The sequence below is a fragment of the Quercus robur genome, chromosome 10 (genome assembly GCF_932294415.1).
Source record: "Quercus robur chromosome 10, dhQueRobu3.1, whole genome shotgun sequence".
Lineage (NCBI taxonomy): Eukaryota > Viridiplantae > Streptophyta > Magnoliopsida > Fagales > Fagaceae > Quercus > Quercus robur.
The window spans coordinates 27,147,339-27,168,406 of NC_065543.1; the positions used below are offsets into that span (position 1 = coordinate 27,147,339).

The following is a 21,068-nucleotide window of genomic DNA, read 5'->3' on the forward strand; positions in this document are numbered from 1 at the left end:
ATCTCCTCCTGAGACAGGCTTTGTCAAAGCATTCATCACTTAAGAACTAGTATGAAAGAATGGTTGAAATCAAGACATGACTATAATGAGTACTTTTGTAATCATCTCTAGCATGCTACGTGGGCTTTTTCCTTCGTGGTGGGAGGTAGAATACCTACCCTACTGACCTAACCAGCACTTGCTGGGAGAGTTTGTTCTTCAAAGTTGCATTTCTAGAATTTAATTTGTAACTGAAACAATCTGTTAGTAGCTGACACTGACAGAACTCTGGGCTCCGCCATTTCCATACTACGGATTAGGTTCCAGTGCAATACTTAGGGTATGGCACTGGGTGCAATTCACCATTTTCACTCACAAATTTTTATCACTTTTCACCTCTTTTAACTTTCACTTTTTACATCTTTTAACTTTTTTCTTCACTTTTTTGAATCATTGGTTGAGATTGAAAGTTGCTTTTTGCAATTATCAATCTCAATCATTCAAAGGAATTTCACCTGATTTCAATCCCTATACTACATATATCTTGTTAAACAATCATTGGGTCTGTCATGGGATTTGATTTACCATTCCTTCCGGATGGAGATTAGTTTTTAATCTCTAAAGACAATGAGGCATGGTTTTGAATATCAAACTGCTAAAAATATCAGAAAATAGAGGGGTTCATGGTTTCAACTTTCAAGGTTGAACCGAAGGTCGAAATATGGCTAGTTTCAAGGTTTAATAACTAGACCATGTTTATAAAAACTAATTTCATCACTTTGGGGGTGCCTTTTGTAAACAAAATAAAAATATGGCTACCTATAACCAAACTTTATTATTGATAGATACGTTTCCAGCAAAATCAAGTGAATGACAAATTATAGAGAAAAGCTATTACAGAAAACTCAAATACAATTTTTTTTTTTTCTTTTTTCTTTTCCCGTATCATATATGATTGAAACCTCCAAATATACATTAGTACCGTGGCGTGGCGTGGCCTAGCCTGTTGTATCATCTAAAATGCTGAGCTTCCTCCCCTAGTCTTACCCGTCAAGATATCCTTGGCTTCATTTATTTTGGATGCAAGATAATGGCTTCCACCGGCATCCGGGTGATTTGCCACCATCACTCTTCTATGAGCCTCCTTAATCTTTTCCATCATAGCGCTTTCCCTGAAAGAGAAATGAGTTCAGGATCAGGAGCCACAAAAAAGAAACAGATTTTATAGGACATCAATAGAGAACAATTTCATTATTGTAAAGTAAAAAGAAAAAAAGATACTGTATATCTAGTGCCCAACCAATACATTATATTTGAGAAACTGGAACGGAACTATGAATCATTTATGGACCCATCACATACCCCAGTTGTAACCAATGAAATGAACAATCAAATGGTTCTTAATCTGCTACAAAAGATGTGCAAAATATAATGGGTACTTTTCTTTCATCAATATAGGGTAGGGTGGATGAGTCTTAAAATATGAAAATTATTACCTGACTCCAAGAATTAATGCTGCTTCTCGTTTAGTCATGACCTGCTCAAACCCACCATGATAAAATCTTCGAACACGGGGAGCTGAAAGGTAAGTTTTGAATGCTTGCCATGCTACAATCATGTATCTTCCCCCTAAGGCTGCAGCTGCCACAGTAGCACCTACTGCTAGAGGAGCTTCCTGAAAAGCAAGCCAAAGACCTCCAACTTTAATTTGTGTGTATTTTTCATTTAAAGTTTCAACTTTTAAAAAAATGTTTCATTTTCTGTTAATCCCTGTTAACATGATGATGAATGCAATCTATATTTCCTAATCTCATTTTAGCATTTAATCCATAAACAAGCGTGGTACATCTCATATACACTTCTTGAAGTTATGTATGACTCTTGGAGACGGAATTATTATTATTATTATTATTTTTAAAAGGCAGCCAAAATGAACATACCCTATATAATGTGACAGAAAGTAATGAGATATTATTATTACTTGTTATCTTTCAAAGACGTGTCATATAGCTGAAATGAAGATCAAAACCAAAAAGCAACTATAACCTTCCCCCCCACCTCCCTAAAAAAAAAAAAGAAGCAACTTTCTGGAATTATATAGCATGAATCTAACAGGAATTTAGAAGAAGAAAAAAGAGAAGGGGTTGTTGACTTGTTTCAGGCTTTAGTTTTGCTACAGGAAGATTCATTCCAAAGACAAAGATGGAACAGAAAACATAATTTCACAACAAAGCTCAAATCTTCTATGGGATTATGGACTCAAATATCATCACGACAAGTTGGAAAATCTTTTTGTTTTGGCCATGACAGCTATCTTAATACTTATACATGGACTATGGAAGACAACTTATTATATGCACATTATCTATGATTGTCAAGAATTTCCAAAACTGAAACAACCTTAATAATGCTTCTTCTCCTAACTCCTTCCAATATATAAAGTTGTTTTGCAACAATTATAATTCCAATTTGTATTTATGCGTTACAGATTCTGAGCTAAATATATAAGACCACCCCCCAATAGAGAGAATAATGTTGTAAACAAAATTTAGCATTTGAGTAATGAGTACGTGTGTGTGTGTGTGAGACAAAGAACGCATTAGCCCCATGTATGTATCTCCATATGACATCAATTCAATAATGAGGAATTAAAAGAAAGAAGGGACTTACCAATGCCATATTCCCGAATTTGTTTTTGTTTTGTGATTAAAAAAAAAATTAACCAGCACCACCCACCAATTGTTAAAAAAGAAAAAATGAAAAAAGAAAGAACGAATAGAATTAATGAGAAAGAAAGAGGACGAGCAAATAGCGATGAGACTTTTTGACTAATAGATTTGGTGTTGTTTATGTTTTATACGCAACGGCGACGCAAGTTTGTGAAAGGCGGTTTGTGGATTCCAACTTGAGCTTCAAGAAAACATATCAATTGAGTTGAGGCGGCGAATTTTGGTTTCTTCCACAACCCTTTTAATACTATAATAATTCGATTTCTTCTTTTTATTTATTTACTAGTGCACGGCTTAATAAAAAATTATATATAATTTTTTTTTAAAAAAAATTGATCATATAATCAAATCTAATAAAAAATAAAATAGTACAAATATTTTTAAAAATTAAGTTATGTGGAAAATGTATATTATGTAATTTTTTTTTTAGTTGCAAAAGAATATATTATAAAATATTTTAAAAAATTATGGCAAGTTTTAAATTTCTAAAAGCTCTTAGTAGTAAAATTGTAATTTAATTTTTTTATATATATATATATATATATAAAAGTATCTAAACCTTCTAGGATACCACAATCAAAATCATTTCAAAAATAGATAAATAAAAGTACATAAAGAGAAAACAAAAATTGTATTTGTGGGGGGGATGGAAGAGTTTTCACTTAGGCTTAAAGCCCAAATACCTAGAGGACCCCATGGAGTGGAATGGGCCAAACCCATCTACTTGAGATAAGGCCCAATAGCCTAGAAGATCCCATGGAATGGATGGAAGGGAATCCTTATGGATCGCTGGGAGGATAATCGTTCTCACGAAATTGGCGATACGCTACATCTAGCAAACTCTTATTTGAGGAACCAAACACCGATAATCCATGGCGTGCCCACAATTGGCGGAAATAACCCTGGGAAACCCTCCAAACAGATAAGGATAGCGGAGATCTTTACCTCCACATTAATGAGGGGTCCTCCACCTAACCTCTGCGGCATCAAATACATATGAAACAACCTGAACAGTAGAAACACCCCCAAAATTCCTGTTTCAGGATAAGGAAGGAAAAGGAAAAATATCCCTAAGAATCCAGTTGGGAATAGGATAGCTGGGAGGATAATCATTCCCACGAAATTGGCGATACTCTACATCTAGCAAACTCTTATCCGAGGAACCAAACATGGATAATCCATGGCGTGCCCACAATTGGTGGAAATAACCTTGGGAAACCCTCAAAACAGATAAGAATAGCGAAGATCTTTACCTCTGCATTAATGAGAGGTTCTCCACCTAACCTCTGTCGCATTAAATACATATGAGACAACCTAAACAGTAGAACCACCCCCAAAATTCCCGTTTTAGAATAAGGAAGGGGGGAACCCAATAAAGAAAGGAAAAATATCCTTGAGAATCCAACTGGGAATAGGACAACTGGGAGGATAAGGGCGGAAAATATGCCAATATAAGGAGGGAGACTGGCACATAGAAGGGGGATAAAAAAAAGGAAGAGAGAGAAAATAGAAAAAGTGGAAAGAAATTCTAGTCCATGATAGTTGAGTACCATGAGAAGGATAGTTTTCTCTATTGGAATGAGCAAGTTTCAATTGGAATATAAGTTGTGTTAGTTAAATCAAATGTTTGAGTTTCCCATTGTAGAGTCATCCCTCTTATGTTTTCTTTTGATAAATAAATTGTGATTGTCAACCAACACCACCCCCGATAGAGCATCCTTCAATAACATTTTTATGTAAGTGGTTTTTGACCCCCATAGTATTGAAATGTAAATGTAAAAGTTTACACATAAATTACTTGTATCTAGCCATTTTGATATTGCCATAATTGAGGAAATAATTCGCACAATCAATTAAGAACATCAAATCAAAAAATACATCAATAATTAAGATAAATAGAATTATGTAAAATATTTTTAAAAAATCATAGAATTTAAGTAATTATTGAACCATGTTAATAGAAAAATAGAAACACAAAAAAATAAAAAATAAAAGGAAGATAGTTTTTCTCACTGAAAAAGTCAAATTCTTCATTTTGCAGTTCTTCACTTAATTTTGGTTTTTTATTGATTGATTCTAGTATTCTTAAATAGTAGAGTACAATAAACTTGGATTCAAACTTAATTTATGGGAGTGTGAAACGTTAACTCCGTCATATATTGCATTACTTTTATTTATTTATTTATTTAATTTTATTTTACGTGTAGTAATTTGGTTTTTTTTTATTAATTTATTTTAGCATTTTTAAATAGTTTTAGTTCAACTTAATTTCTCTTGGATTCAAACTTAATTTGTGGAGGTGTGAAAAATAATCACGTTGCTTTTTACTATTATTCATGGGTTCTACTATATTTTTTGGTACTATTTATGGACCGTACGGTATTATTTCAACTAATTTTTATCTTTATCTATCGTACTTTTAGTAATAAATTTTTAGTTTTAGCAAAAGGGAAATACTAACGAGTGCCCTTAAGGCACTGGTTAATAATCTATTTAAAGAAAGTTTTTATAAGAAATGAAAAAAAAATAATTAATATTTTGATAGATTTTTTTATTTTCCATAAAAATGGTATTAAAACTTTCTTAAAATGGATTATTAATAAGTGCGACACTTATTAGCAAAACCCTTCGCAAAATAAGGGACAAACACACCATTTAATAACGAAAAAGAAATGAAAAGTAAGTCAAACGCAGCGGACCGTTTACTGCAGGTAACAGATGAAAGGAAGGAAGGAAGGTGCCGATCGAGAAGGCAAATAAGGAAGCACCGTGTTAAATGGGGACGGAGACGGAGACCCAGAAGACTGGTTCCCACCAAGTCTGCTGAAACTTCCAAGCAAGCAAGCAAGTGATGTGACGTAAATGTAAAACAGACAACAAACCCCTTTCTTTTCGCCTTTTTGTCCATCCATCCCACTCCCACACGACAACCGACTTTTCAAAGTCCTCAAAGTCAGCATTATTATTATTATTAAAACTCTTTTTCTTTTTGTCTCTTTCTTTACTTTACAGTCAGCGACTTCATTTCTATGTCACCCTGAGCTTAAAAATGGTCGTTGCTCCATTTTTTTTAACATATATTTTCTGTCTCAGCGTCTCCATTTTCAGAACCAAAATCCAATTTACTCTGTCTGAGAGAGTTAGAGAACTTGCTGTCTTTTTGTTTGTTTGAAGCTCCCTGCTACCCATTACTACTATTCTGCTCTTCTCTTCAAACAGGTATTTCAAAACCCACTTATTCCCAGTTTCATTTCTTTTTTTTTTTCCTGAAAAATCTTCTTTTTCTTCTTTTTACCTTCCAAGTCTTAAACTTGTTTTTATTAGATTATGTTATTGAACACTCACATGCACATACGTATGAATTATATGCCAAATTGCCACTGGAATTTGGTGAGGTTTTATTAGATTACAGAACCCAAAAATGGAAAAAAAAAAAAAAATCTTATTATTACAATGGTAATCTTTTATTTGACAATATTACAAGAACACCTCTTGATTTCAAGAATACCACTGACATACTCTTTGCTAATGGTTTCTAAGTCCTTTTTGCTTACTCTACTAGTGTGTTGTTAACCTTGTGCTTGTAGTATTTAGTATTTACAATTGGCCTTATTTTGGGTGATGCTGGAAGAGGTTTATTAAACTCACTCTTGATTGCGATGTTAATAGCAAATGTCTTGTTTTGTTTAAGTCAAATGGTCCTGCTACACTAGTCTAGAAGTAGAAGATAATCTTTCTTGTTTTTTTTGGGTACTGGGTTTTGAGCCCACAACCTCATCCTCCTCCTTTAACAAGGGGAGAGAGAAACATAATCATGTCTGAAATGTATTTTTGTTAATACTTTCATTTTCTAGAGAGAGGAAATCTGTTAACAATCAATTTACCAATTACAATGCATGTTCATGGGTATTTGAGTGATAACATCATCCATAACTGACTCACATTTATCACATGCTTAGATTTAATAAAGCACATGGCTTCTCTGCTTCTTACAACTTCCTAAAAACTAGCATGTTCATGTGTCTTCAACTAATTTCTTCTCCAATTTTCAAATACTACAACAAACTTGGCAAATGTGGGTTTAGGTACAATAACCATATGACTCATGTGAAATTCAGCCATGCCATGTCATTCCACCTATCCCATGCCACATCATTACTCTCCATTATGCATCTACTATCCTCTGTCTGTGACTATTTTTTTTGTTCTTCATTTTGTTTTTCTTCTTTTCTTGAGTGTTTTCTTATTAATTTTTTTTAATTATAAAAAATGAAAGTTAGGCTACCAAAAAAAAAAAAAAATTGAGCTTTAATGTTTGTTATCAGAATATGGGGGATTTCTATGCATGATGCAGGATAACCTGATGCTTTATTGCACTTAGTGGGCTGAAGGGCAAAATAAGTTGTCCTGAATTCTTGCATGTGGCATTGGAGTTAAATATTGTTGAAGAAGAAAAACAGCAAGAATTTGAATATTGGATTACATTACTTGAGAGGAAACAATGAAGAAGGGAATTTACGATATCTTGAGCAAGCACTTAGATCATAAGGGTTGAGTGAATAGACTTAGATTATGGTTTTGTTTCCTTCTAGTTGGAAAAGCATTGGTGCCAAGTTACTGAATATATATACTTGCATTTTGGTGGCATGACTATTTTTCTTGCTATCTAGCAGGTGCAAATATTCATTCTAACTGTTTATTTTACATTCTTTTGTAGGTCTAGTTGATGAGAAATGGCTGTTTTTGAAAAAGATGATATACCTATGCTTTCAGACACACATGCGCAGTTCTTTGATGAACATCCGGATTCCCGATTTCAGAGATTTGCATCCACATCAAGGAGTGCATCGATTTCCATTCCTATGAACTCACTGGATTCCTATGATAGTGAAACTAACCTTGTGGGCTATACTGGTCCCTTACGGAGTGAAAGAAGGACTCCATTCACACAGATGAGTGGTCCATTGTATGTCCGTAAACCTGAAAGCCTTTTTCCGGTTAATCAAGGTGTAACAGGACGAAAAAAAGCAGAACCTGTGCCAGAAAAGTTTACTTCTTCCAGAGGAAAGGATCAGAATGACTGGCTGAATGACAACTATGCTGCCAAAAATGAACATTTACTGAGGTCTGGGCAGTTAGGAGTGTGCAATGATCCTTATTGCACAGTTTGCCCAACATATGACAATTTCAGAGCCACTCAACAAAAGAACTCAAAAGCTTCATCTGTATTTGATCCTAAGGTGTTTTTCTTTCTTAACCTTAGGGCTGTTCTTCCTGTGTTAATTTATAAGTTTATTGCTATTCTATGTTGCCTTGTATTATATGCTTTGGTAGTCCAAATTCTTAGCCAAATGCCTACATTATAGCTAAAAACTTCACTCTGTGCTAACTTGTTGCGTAGATCTCAAGTTTGGTGGTCCTTAAAAAAAGATAAAAAAGGATTTCAAGTTCGATGGCTGGTTCTGTATCATAATAGAATTCTCCCCTCAAAAACCTGGTTATAAATAGCAAAGATCTCTATTGCAGTTGATAAATTTTTTTCTCTTATATTTGTTTTAACTGTTTGATTAAAAAAAATGCCATATTTCCATACTTGTTCATGCATGCTCTTGTATGAAGCTTTTCTGTGGATTCTGTGCTGATGTTTATATCTAATTTTATTAGTTATACAACTACTATTATTAGCTTATAGAAATTTCTGTTTGAAATATCCAATGCTATCTCTGCATCTGACATTCAGCTCTTACGTGGTTTAAAGTTTCTATTGATGATTGTTCAACATACATTCTCCTAGGCATAGCAACAACCTTTATTTATTCTATGATTGCATAATAAAGAACTTTAGGGCCCAAAGGAGATAAATATTCAAGTAAATCATTTGCAGCACAGTGAGCACCGTCCAGGTCGAAATTTTTTTCTTATATTATAATGAATTCTGGAGGTTAGTAATGCTAAAAGATTTATTTAGTGCATCTATGTACATCAGAAAGCGTGTACAGCCCAGGCTTTCCAATTTGGTATATCATAAATAGCCTCCTTGTAGTGGCAGGTCTCATTTTGTTCAGCAGGGGAAAATGTAAGATAGATATAAAGGAAAATAGGACGATGAACATTCAACTACATCTGCCATGAGGAACCAATAGCTGATGTATGAAATTTAGTTATAAAATTTGTAAGTACAAATCTTCTAATACCTTCTGAAAGTTTTGGTAATGAAATTATTAAGTTTGATGCTGAGGTATCATTACATGATCTTTAGTTTTCACAAAAAGCAATAACCAATGATCGTCAAAACACATTCAAAAATTCCCAACAAATAGATTAGATTATGCATGAAAGAGATAATTGTTGAAATGTCTTATTGAAGAACAATTTTTGGGATTGTTAAAAACGAGAATAAAATAATATAGAGAAGCATAAGCAAGAAAGAGAGAAGAACACAAGGGATTATGTGGTTCGGCTTGACAGCCTATGTCCATAGGATAAAACCCTAGTGGCTAAATCTTTATTGTATAATTTAGTCAACTATTATAGTAAATCCTTAACAGGATGTATATAGAGATTAGAAGCTAGGGTTTAGTCCTACATGGGCTTAAAACATAACTGGGCCTCTTGAGCCATTATATCAGCATAAACCCAAAACCTTTAACTGGGACTATGTTGTTGTTGTTGTTGTCGTCTTATGGAAAAACAAAACATTTTCTGGATAATTAACATCACAAAGAATGTGTTCTAAATCATCATAAATTGGATTATTAACATCACAAATAAGATGTTCTAAATTATCATAAGCAGATATAGGCCAATGTGATAATATATTGAAAGTACCAATGAACTTCAAATTTGCTGATGCATTGGGTTTTTATGTTAAACATATATACAAGCTGACCAAGTTTTGCTAAATTTTAGCAGAGGCACTTCTCACCAGCCACTTTGGCTCCATAATTGGTTTTATTTATTTTTATTTCTATTATTATTGTTATTTTTATATGTTAAAAAAAATCATGGTCCCTTGAACGCATATGTTGCTTCTAAATATTGGGAATTAGAGCCCCAACTCAGCCTCTTGTGGAAAGCCTACGTCATTTGCAGTTGAAGGACAAAATGCTCGATTTTTGTTCTTGTGATGCTCCAATTTGATTGATTGTGTGGGTGTGTGATGAGTCCCACATCGGACATATACTGGGTTGAATTGAGCTTTATTAACAACTATAAGGAGCCTCAATTGTGACTAATCCTTTTGAGGTATAGCGCAGATGTGGCTAGACGGTAACCCCGTATGGGTAGAGACACTACCCCACAAAGTGGGCCCTAACAAGGACATTAGGGATTTAAGTGGGGAGATTGTGAACAATTTGGTTGAATCATTTTCTTTATTTTTGTATTTTTTTTATGAGTAATATATGTGTGGGGAAAATTTGTTAGAATGTATTTGAAATATTATATAAAATATGTGTTGTGTTAGGGTAATTAATCTTAACCTTACACACTTCTAGAAGATTAACATGCTATCAAATTCACACACCACCCATTGTCGCTAGCTTTAGTGTTCCATAACATCAACAACCAACAAAACTCTTGACACTAGCAACCATATTTAACCAAATCCCTCATGCAGACAACCACAACTTCACCCTTCAATCACCAATAGTACCTCCGATGACCACAATTCACTAGCTTGACGAGTCAGCGGCTCTAATAAGTGACTTTGTGTTCATCGCGACACCAAAACAACATAAATTGCCGAGGTTCACTTGCTAGGTCTAGTTGGTGCATCAGGCAACACAAGGAAGTAGTTTTCTTGGTTAGAAACCTCATTCTCTTGATCTTGAAGCTTTTAGGGTTGGATCAGTACACTCTGATACCAAGCTTAGTTGTAAAATATCAGGTGTGGGGCCCAACGATTTATGGGCCAAGCCCATTTATTCATGGGGAGCCCTAAGGCCCAAGCCGAAGAGGGTTACAATCCAAACTCAATAACGTGAAACACAAATTGGCCCGGAGAAGTAGCCGATGACAGTACAGTCCTCGGCTGACCCAAAGCTCCACCAAGAAGAAGGGCAAAAACGGTATAGGGACAAACTTGAAAGAAAATCTAAAATATCCAGGAAAGGCTGCCCTTACTACCTTCCCCATACTTAGCTCTGCACCTAACAGAGCCGTATGCTTTAGCTTTATCAACCACTCCCTACGACTTTTGTCTTGGACTGATGGGACAAGTATCAGTGTTGGAAAGGTTGACCCTACACGTGGACGAAGGAAAGTGAATGCAGGCTAGTATAAAAGAAAAAATAAGTAATCTAGAGAGGGGGGCTGGGAGGACTGGCCAAAAAGGAAGGGCTTCCAGTCCACCTCCAGGAGAAAGACTCCAAGGGTAAAGGCACTTTAATCACATATGAACACCACAAAAACCACTGCTGGGTAACTAAGGCCTAGTCTTTTGAATCCACTCTCTACAAATGATATTGTTTGGGCCCATTCACGTGCGAACCCAACACTACTGCGGTTCGTTGCGGAACGTGACCCTACAATTGGCGCCGTCTGTGGGGAAGGCTTGCGCGTTAGCTCGAGCGGCGGTGGAGTTGAGCTTCTGTCGAACAAGGGTCTACGAGGATGCCTTTACGACCGGCGACACGTTGTTGTTGTTCCGACACAAGTTCCCACTAGGAGCTATGCCTCGTAGTGCCAATGGCATAGCAAGTCTAGGGGCTTTAAACATCAAGTTAGCTTCCCCCACCTTATTCGAGGAGCTAACCTTTAGGAAGTAGGTAAATTAAGAAAGAGAATACAAGTTTTGGACAGAACCAAGGCCTTGTATGGTCCTCGGACCCAAGTCTCTGGGGAAACCAACTACTTACAAAGAGAATACAAGTTTTGGACAGAACCAAGACCTTGTATGGTTCTCGGACCCAAGCCTCTGGGGAAACCAAGTACTTACAAAGAGAATACAAGTTTTGGATAGAACCAAGGCCTTGTATGGTCCTCGGACCCAAGCCTCTGGGGAAATCAACTACTTACAAAGAGAATACAAGTTTTGGACAGAACCAAGGCCTTGTATGGTCCTCGGACCCAAGCCTCTGGGGAAACCAACTACTTACAAAGAGAATACGAGTTTTGGACAGAACCAAGGCCTTGTATGGTCCTCGAACTAAAGCCTCTGGGGAAACCAACTACTTACAAAGACAATACGAGTTTTGGACAGAACCAAGGCCTTGTATGGTCCTCGGACCCAAGCCTCTGGGGAAACCAACTACTTACAAAGAGAATACCAGTTTTGGACAGAACCAAGGCCTTGTATGGTCCTCGGACCCAAGCCTTTGGGGAAACCAACTACTTACAAAGACAATACCAGTTTTGGACAGAACCAAGGCCTTGTATGGTTCTCGGACCCATGCCTCTGGGGAAACCAACTACTTACAAAGACAATACGAGTTTTGGACAGAACCAAGGCCTTCCTCGGACCCAAGCCTCTGGGGAAACCAACTACTTAAAAGTAAAAACTACGTTATGTGGACCTTAGAATCTCCCCGAGGAAAACTCTCCATTAACAATTGGGTTAATTTCTGAACTACATGGATTTTCTAGTTTGCCTTCGGATCCTCAACACCAAAGGGACTAGTACGGAATGGAGCAACATGTTTCCAAAAGCATAAGCGAAGTCATTCAATGCTCGGTCACCCCCTCGGATGAATTATTTAGAATTTGTCGTTCTCAAACAGTATTCTCGCACTTATTACAGAACGTTCAACCATTATCTCGGTTAATTTCCTAAGTTCAACTTACTATGAATTGTTATTATTATGCCTGGTAGTGTCGGCAAATTAGAATTAGTTGGATTGTGTTTCAAGGGTTCTTGCTTTAAATATCGCCGAGGAGAAACAAACACATGGAGCACACCCATTCACAAAGTGGTGTTGCCAAAAGAATAGTATTCAAAACAAGTAAATAAATTTCCATTTTTACTAAAACAAAGAAACAGTACAGCGTACAATGAAAAGCTGGAATCAGCTTATGTCAGAGCTCACTACATAACCAAAAAGAAAGAAAGATACAAGAGAATAAGATAAAGCCGAGGAAGTGGATCAGAGGAGAGGTTGGCTACTGCTCCAAGACCTTGTTCTTCCTCAATGCTTTTACATGTCCATAACTCAGGCAGCAAAAGAAACCCAACTTGAGCCTCACACCGCTGAAGGAAAGGTGCAAGGAGCCGGAAGTTGAGAAGCCTTCACCAAAAATTTGCCTGCGACAGGGCAGAGACGATGATGGCGGAGAATCTTTCTTCTGACATACCAAAATTCTGGCATGAACAGAACCTGTTTCGGATTTTGACTAGAAGAGGGAGAAACACCTTTTCCCCTCTGTCGAAACGGAGTATTCTCTTGAATTTATGCTTCTTTTGCCCGTACCTCACTATTCTGAGTCTCAGAAGGACACGGCGTCTCTGTGGCGGAGAGAGTTTCTTCTCCCCAACCCTCGCCTCAAACATATTATGCTAAGGGGGAATAGCACTGGATATGGGAGTTGTGATTTGGGAGGAAACTGAAGAATTGGTGCGTAGGTGAAGCAACTTTCTCTCCTATTTATTTAAAGAGATAAGGTAGTGGCATTTAATTCACGCAGCGTCCCAAGGAACGCTACAGACAAGATGGCTCTGGCTCAATCTCCAACGCCACCTGCAACCATGGGATTAAAGGAGTCTCGGGAAGGTGCACCTCGAACATTGGGACGCCAAAAAGTACTGCGTGACCAAAAACTACATAAATACCCTTTAAGTTGTGGGCCTAGTGAATTCGCGGTCCAGGCCCGTTCTGCATGGGGGCCCAGGGACAATGGCCCACGCCAAGGAATAGCCGTTGTTGAGGACAACCTCCTGCTCGGCACCTCGCGAAATACCTGAGGAAAGGGAGAAACTGAACTACAGCCTTCGGACTCAAGCCTATGGGGAAACCAACTACCTGGGTAACAAAACTAGGTTTTGGACAGAACCAAGGCGTTGTGAAGTCCTCGGACTCAAACCTATTGGGACGCCCACTACTCAAATGGGGAAAGCCCTCGGCTCAAATACTTTAAAATGTTGAGGCCGATAAAAGTGTTAGGATGATGGCGAGACGCCCCATTATTTGGTAGCCTACGGGGGTTGTTCATTCTTGCGGAAATATGTCTTCGGATGATTACTTCCTACACCGCATAGAGCATACAGTTCTAATGTCGGCATTGTTTTGAGTAAGTATCGTTATTCACAGATAGGCATTGCTGTGTCAAATAATGCTATTAAAGTTATGGTGACATCTTTTTATTAGCAAGTATTTCGGCCTTAGTTGTCCTTGATTCAAATGCTATATTATTGTGCCGAGCAGCGCTTGTAAACTTGTAAAAACATAGAAACAGAACATGCGAAGTAAAATAACAACAATTTTTATTAATATGAAAAATTATTACAACGTACAAAGAGGGGCTTAAACAAGCCTATACAAAAGGTAAACTGCCGAAGCAACAATAATATTTGCAATACAGATAAGTAAACAGTCAGGTGTCTTTTAAACTCGTCTTCAAAGTCTCTCCAATCTCTGCCTCAGTATTGCTCATATTGAGAGAAGAACTTTCTTTAGAAAAAGTTGAAGGAGAAGGAAGAAGAAAATGAAGGACAAGGAAGAAGAGGATGGAGGAGATGAATGAGGAAGATGGAGGAGATGAATGAAGAAGATGGAGGACATGAGTAAAAGAAGGAGGAGAAGAAGAGGGAAAAGATGAGAAGGAAGAAAGAGAGGCGGAAGGAGGCGCCAATGAACGAAGAGAGGAAGAAGCAGGGGCACTTAGTCCCTGCCCCAATCCTGACTCCTAACACACTGGCGTCATATTAGATATGCTCATGAGAGAGCGGGTAGTACTGATGATGTGTGTCCTCGGCTCAGTCACGCCAAAAATGTAACGTGATGAGTCCCTACTTCGGATTTTGACTGAAAGAAAGACGAGACAAATCTTGAGTCTCCGCCATCCTTGCTCTGATCGAGTCATTTCGAGCTTCGTTAGAACATGGTGTTTCTGGGAGGGGAATAGTTTTTTGATTGCTTATTACTACGGTGAGTGTGTTTCAGGTTAAGGTATAACCGGAGAATAAGAGTAAACTCCGGAAGGAATCTAAGGGTTTCAAATTTTGGTGGGATTAAAGGAATTCATCTGTGGGAGAAACAATTCTTGTTTCTTCTCTTTATATAGGGGACGAAGAAAAGAGTACTTAATGAGTTCAGATCTCCAAGGAAATCTGCAAACATAAATACGCCCGTTTCATTCCCCCACGTCATAAAAAACCGTTGAACCTGGGAGGTCTCGTAAAGGGAAGATATTAAAGGTGCGCTTCAGATAACCAAACGGCATAAACGTATCGTGCGCAAATCAAGGGGAATATCTTGTAGACCGGTACATTCCCTGGGCAGGTGAAGAGTCGCCAGCGTCAGTCAAGGGCTGAATTAAATGAGCTATAATAAAGGCTCGGTATTATCAAAACCCCCCTCTCCAACCAGGAAGTCGGACAGCAGGGTTTTGAGGGGCTATTGTGGGGCCCAACGATTTATGGGCCGAGCCCATTTATTCATAGGGAGCCCTAAGGCCCAAGCCGAAGAGGGTTACAATCCAAACTCAATAACGTGAAGCACAAATTGGCCCGGAGAAGCAGCCGAGGACAGTACAGTCCTCGGCTGACCCAAAGCTCCACCAAGAAGAAGGGCAAAAACGGTATAGGGACAAACTTGAAAGAAAATCTAAAATATCCAGGAAAGGCTGCCCTTACTACCTTCCCCATACCTAACTCTGCACCTAACAGAGCCGTATGCTTTAGCTTTATCAACCACTCCCTACGACTTTTGTCTTGGACTGACGGGACAAGTATCAGTGTTGGAAAGGTTGACCCTACACGTGGACGAAGGAAAGTGAATGCAGGCTAGTATAAAAGAAAAAATAAGTAATCTAGAGAGGGGGGCTGGGAGGACTGGCCAAAAAGAAAGGGCTTCCAGTCCACCTCCAGGAGAAAGACTCCAAGGGTGAAGGCACTTTAATCACATATGAACACCACAAAAATCACCGCTGGGTAACTAAGGCCTAGCCTTTCGAATCCACTCTCTACAAATGATATTGTTTGGGCCCATTCACGTGCGAACCCAACACTACTGCGGTTCGTCGCGGAACGTGACCCTACATTAGGCATTAGGTTTGAAGGAGAGAAAAGAAGAGTGGAGAGAGAGTTGAGAAAAGTCTGGGGCTTTGTTAATCAGTCCCTCACCTTAGCACGTATTTATTTAGGATGATATAGAGCCTGTTTGGATAAGTGTTATGATAATCAAAATGCTCATTTATGTATGAAAATGCTAGAAGTTAGACGTTTGGCTTTGCGTTCATAAAGAAATTACTTTTTTAAAATTGCCAAAAACTCACGTTTTCAAAGCACAATGAGCTCAAGCTTTTTCAAAAACACCAGTGAAAACGCAAATATGGGTTTACTCTCAAAGTTCCTTTTTAAGTGTGAAATTCTTAAAATATCCTCACAAAATTGCATAATGACCAAAATACCAAAGAAAAATTTCTTGCCTTGACACCATCGATCTCCTTTGTGCTTTTGCCTAATTGCCTCTGTCTATCTCCTCTCTGCCTCTAGTTGCTCACTTTTTGTTCCCTTGTCTCTCTTAGCTTGTTGCTTCTTTACCATTGCACGGATTAGTTATCCTCCCCATTTTGCTTGACTAGAATCTTATGGGCAAGGGTGAAGACTTAGACTGACGACTATGACCACTACTACTCAAAAAAAACTACGTCGATGCTTCCCTAATTGACAAGCTTCACATTCTAGATTGGGCACGTGACTTAATGCTGGAACAGCAAACTTGAGCTTGGCCAAGGGGTGACCCAAACGTAAATGCCACTGGGCAGGAGATGTGTTAGCACTCCAAGCTGAGAAGGTGTGGAAGATAGAATCATTAGGATCTATATAATCTAAACCGTCTTTCTCATGCCTCGAACTAATCATCTTTTTGGTCTTGAGGTTCTGAAAAACACACGAAGTAGGATCAAAGGTTATGGAACATTGTAAGGCTTTAGTCAATTGACTTATAGAAAGTAAAGATAATGACTTATTAGGATGAAGAACACCTTTCCCATGGACAGGTCGAGAAGAACCATCAGCTAAAACAACATGATGTTTAATGGGAAGTAAATCAAATAAGAGAGATAATAGACTAGATATATGTTTATTAGCGCTGGAGTCAATGACCCAGGATGGAGAGGAACCAGCCACACATGCAACATTACCTGAATTATCTAATGTAGCAATTGAGGAAGTAGTGCACAATTGTTGAACAAGCTCGCTAAGCTGAGTAGTAAGTGCATCACGAGGATCAGACCTAGAAGTTGTATGCCCAATGGAGTAGAACTAGGTTATGGCTGTACAGCACCATCAACAACCTAATTCACATAATCTGGCTTCCCATATTTCACCCAACAATAAGGTTCAGTATGATTAAGACCACCACAATGGTCACACTTCCTGTTACCACTACCACCCCCACGAGAACCACCATAAAAACCATGGCCGCTATGACCGCCATGGAAACAACCATGAGAATTACCACAATCCCCACTACTTAAAGAGTAAAGCTAAAGACTCCAGGAAGTAACAATGGAGTTTTATCCCAATGACAAGCGCAATAGTTGAGAATAGGCATTAGCAACAGTGGGTAAGGTCTCACTAGCAGGAATCTGATCTTTGAATCCATGTAAGTTAGATAGCAAAGAAGCAATCATAAAATATTCCCAGTGTCGCTTCTGTTGTTCCAAATCAGTGGTAGTAAGAGGCTGATACTGTAATAGCTGCTCTCATAAATTTTTAAGAGTACTGTATTACTCAGACAATGGTTTCTTAGATTGCTTCATAGTGAAATTTTTCTCATAAATCTTATACACCCAAGAAACATTGCTTTGATGGGAAAAAGATTCTGCAACAGTGTCCCAAATTTTCATTCAAAGAATCACAAAATTCAACAGTAGTACCAATGCGGGGTTCCATACTATGCCACAACCATTGCATAACAATTGAATCTTCACTCATCCAATCATCATAATTGAAGCTTTAACATCAGGTGGTTGATCAGTCAAATATTTTAATTTCTTTTTCCCATGCAAATAAATTTCACTGCATGTGTCCAAGCAAATAATTCAAACCATTCAATTTTTTTGAAGTAATGGATTTAGGCATATCATCATATCTAATCAGTGATGATTTGTCCTCTGCCGTGACAGTGGTGGTCTTTTCTTTAGCTGTACAAAACTCAAATTGTCAAACAACTCAAACAAGATTAGAAATACCAAGACAACAAACCAACATCACAACAGCCAACTCCAAGCAACTAGAACAATACTCAATTCCAACAAGTAGTCACAAGCCAACTTACCAACTGAAAATTATATAGGAAGAAATCTGGAGGGGCACAATTTTGGCAGCAGAAACAGCAAAGAACCCAAAAGAAAAAAAAAAAACTACAAAACCCACAAGAAATCAACAAAGCAACATCAAATATGCTATTCTATAGTCTAGTTGGCCCCTACAGAAGGAAGCCCAATCAATCCAAGCTGCTGGAAAACACTAGAAAAGGAGATTGGAAAATCGATGATAAGATTGACAAAAAAAATTCGAAATTAAAAAAAAAAAAAAGAAAAGAAAAAGAAGCCATACAATGGCTTCAAAAAATCTGGCAAGATTCACCAAAAATAGCACTAGATTCCGACTGGTTAGATGGTGTCTTTGCCGGAATTTGGTGACCATGCCAATGCCAACATCAGCACTTGCGTCAGCACTTGCATCAGCATTGATGTCATCATACAGATTCTGGCATCAATCCTCCTATCAATAGATACAGCCACCTTCTTGTGTTCTAGTGGGTTCTAGGGTTGGATAGGGATGCTCTAATATCAAGTTAAATTGTAAACTATGGAAATTTTGGTTAAAGAGAAGTAAGAAGAAGAGGAAAATAAAGGTAGTGACAGAGAAAAGGAAGAAAATAAGGTTTTGGTGTTAAATCAGTCAGCCACCACCCTAGCATATATTTAATTATTTATATTAGGGTTTATAACATGATTACACAAATGCCCATTTAATATGCTAATATAACAAATAATGAGAAAATAACTCAAACATTTAGTTTTTGTTTAAATTTAAGAGTTTTTAATTCTAGCTACATTGCAGTTTATGTGTTTTTTTCCCCACTTCTTATAGTAAGAAAGTGCTCTACGTTGTTGTCCAAACACTTTGTTATCGTTCTATGAAAAAATTCTTGAGGCTCCAAATTCATTTTATTGTACTATTTATTTTCCTATGACTTTTTCATATTGTGTATTTTCACTAGTTTTTGTTTAGCAGAATAATGTTGTACAAATACTTTGATGTTCTTATGCTTTTTTGTTGTTTTTTTAGTTCCATAATGTTCTCTATGGGGATGCCAAAGGCTGGGCTAGGAGATCTTTTTCCTTTCTCCAACAATATATTCCTGGAGTCATGAACCCTCATACTAAAGTTGTGCAACGATGGAACAAATTTTTTGTCAGTTCTTGCTTGGTGGCAGTTTTCGTAGACCCATTATTTTTCTTCTTGCTGTATGTACTAAAGGTATGGATCTTGTTCTTGAAGTATAAAGTTAGATTGATTTCGAAGTTATTAATCTTTATGGGTTTTGCTTGTGCACTTGATGAGGCTCTAATCACATCTCAAAATTTTCAACATGTGGCCAACATCTATTATTGGGTAGTCTATATTTTTCAGTATTTTGGGATTTTTCTCAAATATTACTAATTCCAACATATAGATGGCATGTGATCTGTTTCGAATTAAACAATTGATAATATGTATTCATTGACAAATGTATTGCCCCATAGTACATTCCCAAAGTACTTGTGTTTGCTTTGTTTTTAATCAAATTTTCATTAATTATCAAGAAAACAAAAGGTTTTTATTTCCAGCATTGCACTCAATCTTTTGAATATTTATCCTGTCACAATGGAAAGATAAAGAAAAGGTAAATACTGTAAGTTCTAGCAAATTTTTGGGAGTTTCCTTGCAGGCTTCGAGGAGGAGGCTATTAGATTGTACATCAATTGAGAGTAGTTGGAGGCTACAATGTCACCAAATTCACAGTAGAAAAGTCAAAATCTGGTATGAAAGGGATGAGGGAACTTAAGAACTTGATCTTGACATTTAATTATGACACAAGAGGAGGGGGCCGCAATAGTGCTGGTTGAAAGAATAGGGTGCTTTAGAACATCATTAATTTACTACTCATCACATGGAATGTGAGAGGTATGAATGACTGAGAAAAGAGGTTGAGGGTGAGGAATGCTCTTAGAATGTGAAAGGGGGATATTCTTTTCTTACAGGAGACAAAAATGGAGGTAATTAACTGCAGTGTGGTGCGGAGTTTGTGGGGGAGTCAATTTTTGGATGGGGATTGTTTGGACGTGGAAGGGGATTCCAGTGGCGTTTTACTGCTTTGGGATAAGAGAGTGGTGCAGAAGATTGATGTTGCAAAGGGCCTTGTTAAAGATGAGAATAAAATAATATAGAGAAGCGGAACCAAGAAAGAGAGAAGAGCAGTTTACATGGGTCAGCTGGATGGCTTACATTCACAGGATAAAGCCCTAGCAGCTACATATTTAATGTATACTCAAGTCAATTATTACAGTGAACCCTTAACAGATGACACTTTGATTTTTTCTGGTGACTCATCTTTTGTTTGCAGATGACACTTAAATTTTTTGTGGTGATGAGAGTGAGCAGATTGGTTTTTTGAGATTTGTACTGCTTTGCTTTGAAGCTGTTTTGGGATTACAAATAAATCTTGGCAAGTTAGAGATGGCTTTGGTAAGGTATGTGCATGATATTGAATATCTAGCTAGTGTGTTGGCTGCTCATGATCGGATTCTTACTTTGGATAATATCATGCTTAGGAGTCGCCCTTTAGCAAATCGGTGTTGTATGTGTTGTTGTGATGGGGAGTCGGTGGACAATCTTCTTCTTCATTGTCCTGTTACACATACCTTATAGACTTTTATGCTTCAGGCTTTTGGTATACATTGGGTTATGCTAGGATCAGTGGCAGAATTGTTATTTTGTTGGCATTAGTGGCTTGGGAAGCATAATTCGAACATTTGGAATTTGATTCTAGGTTGCTTAATGTGGATTGTTTGGTTGGAACGAAATCGTCGTTCCTTTGAGGACAATTGAGAAGACGTTGGATGAGTTAAAGGTTTTATACCAGCGTAGTCTTTTTGAGTGGTCTCGTTGTGGGGGTCTTACTGATTATTCTTTTCTTTCCGAGTTTATGT

The 21,068-nt window shown here is 37.5% G+C and overlaps 2 protein-coding genes across 5 annotated transcripts in view; one reads left to right on the forward strand and one right to left on the reverse strand.

Moving 5' to 3' along the window:
- Positions 1-780: 780 nt before the first annotated feature.
- On the reverse strand, positions 781-2,869 carry LOC126703446 (mitochondrial import inner membrane translocase subunit TIM14-3-like). Its single transcript, XM_050402400.1, has 3 exons — positions 2,650-2,869; positions 1,476-1,654; positions 781-1,151 (listed from the first exon to the last, which is right to left on the reverse strand). Exons 1-3 carry the CDS (start codon positions 2,656-2,658, stop codon positions 995-997), a joined length of 345 nt encoding a protein of 114 aa, XP_050258357.1. The 5' UTR covers positions 2,659-2,869; the 3' UTR covers positions 781-994.
- A 2,772-nt stretch (positions 2,870-5,641) lies between these two features.
- Positions 5,642-21,068, forward strand: part of LOC126701528 (probable cyclic nucleotide-gated ion channel 20, chloroplastic) — a 54,738-nt gene continuing 39,311 nt past the window's right edge. The window contains exons 1-4 of one of the 4 annotated variants that reach the window (XM_050399677.1): positions 5,642-5,660; positions 5,802-5,927; positions 7,426-7,948; positions 19,165-19,356. In XM_050399677.1, coding sequence (XP_050255634.1) covers positions 7,442-7,948; positions 19,165-19,356 — 699 coding nt within the window. In that variant the 5' untranslated portion in view covers positions 5,642-5,660; positions 5,802-5,927; positions 7,426-7,441. Of the gene's footprint in view, positions 5,661-5,724; positions 5,928-7,425; positions 7,949-19,164; positions 19,357-21,068 lie in introns of those variants that run through there. The other 3 variants (XM_050399679.1, XM_050399678.1, XM_050399676.1) reach the window with 3 other exon arrangements.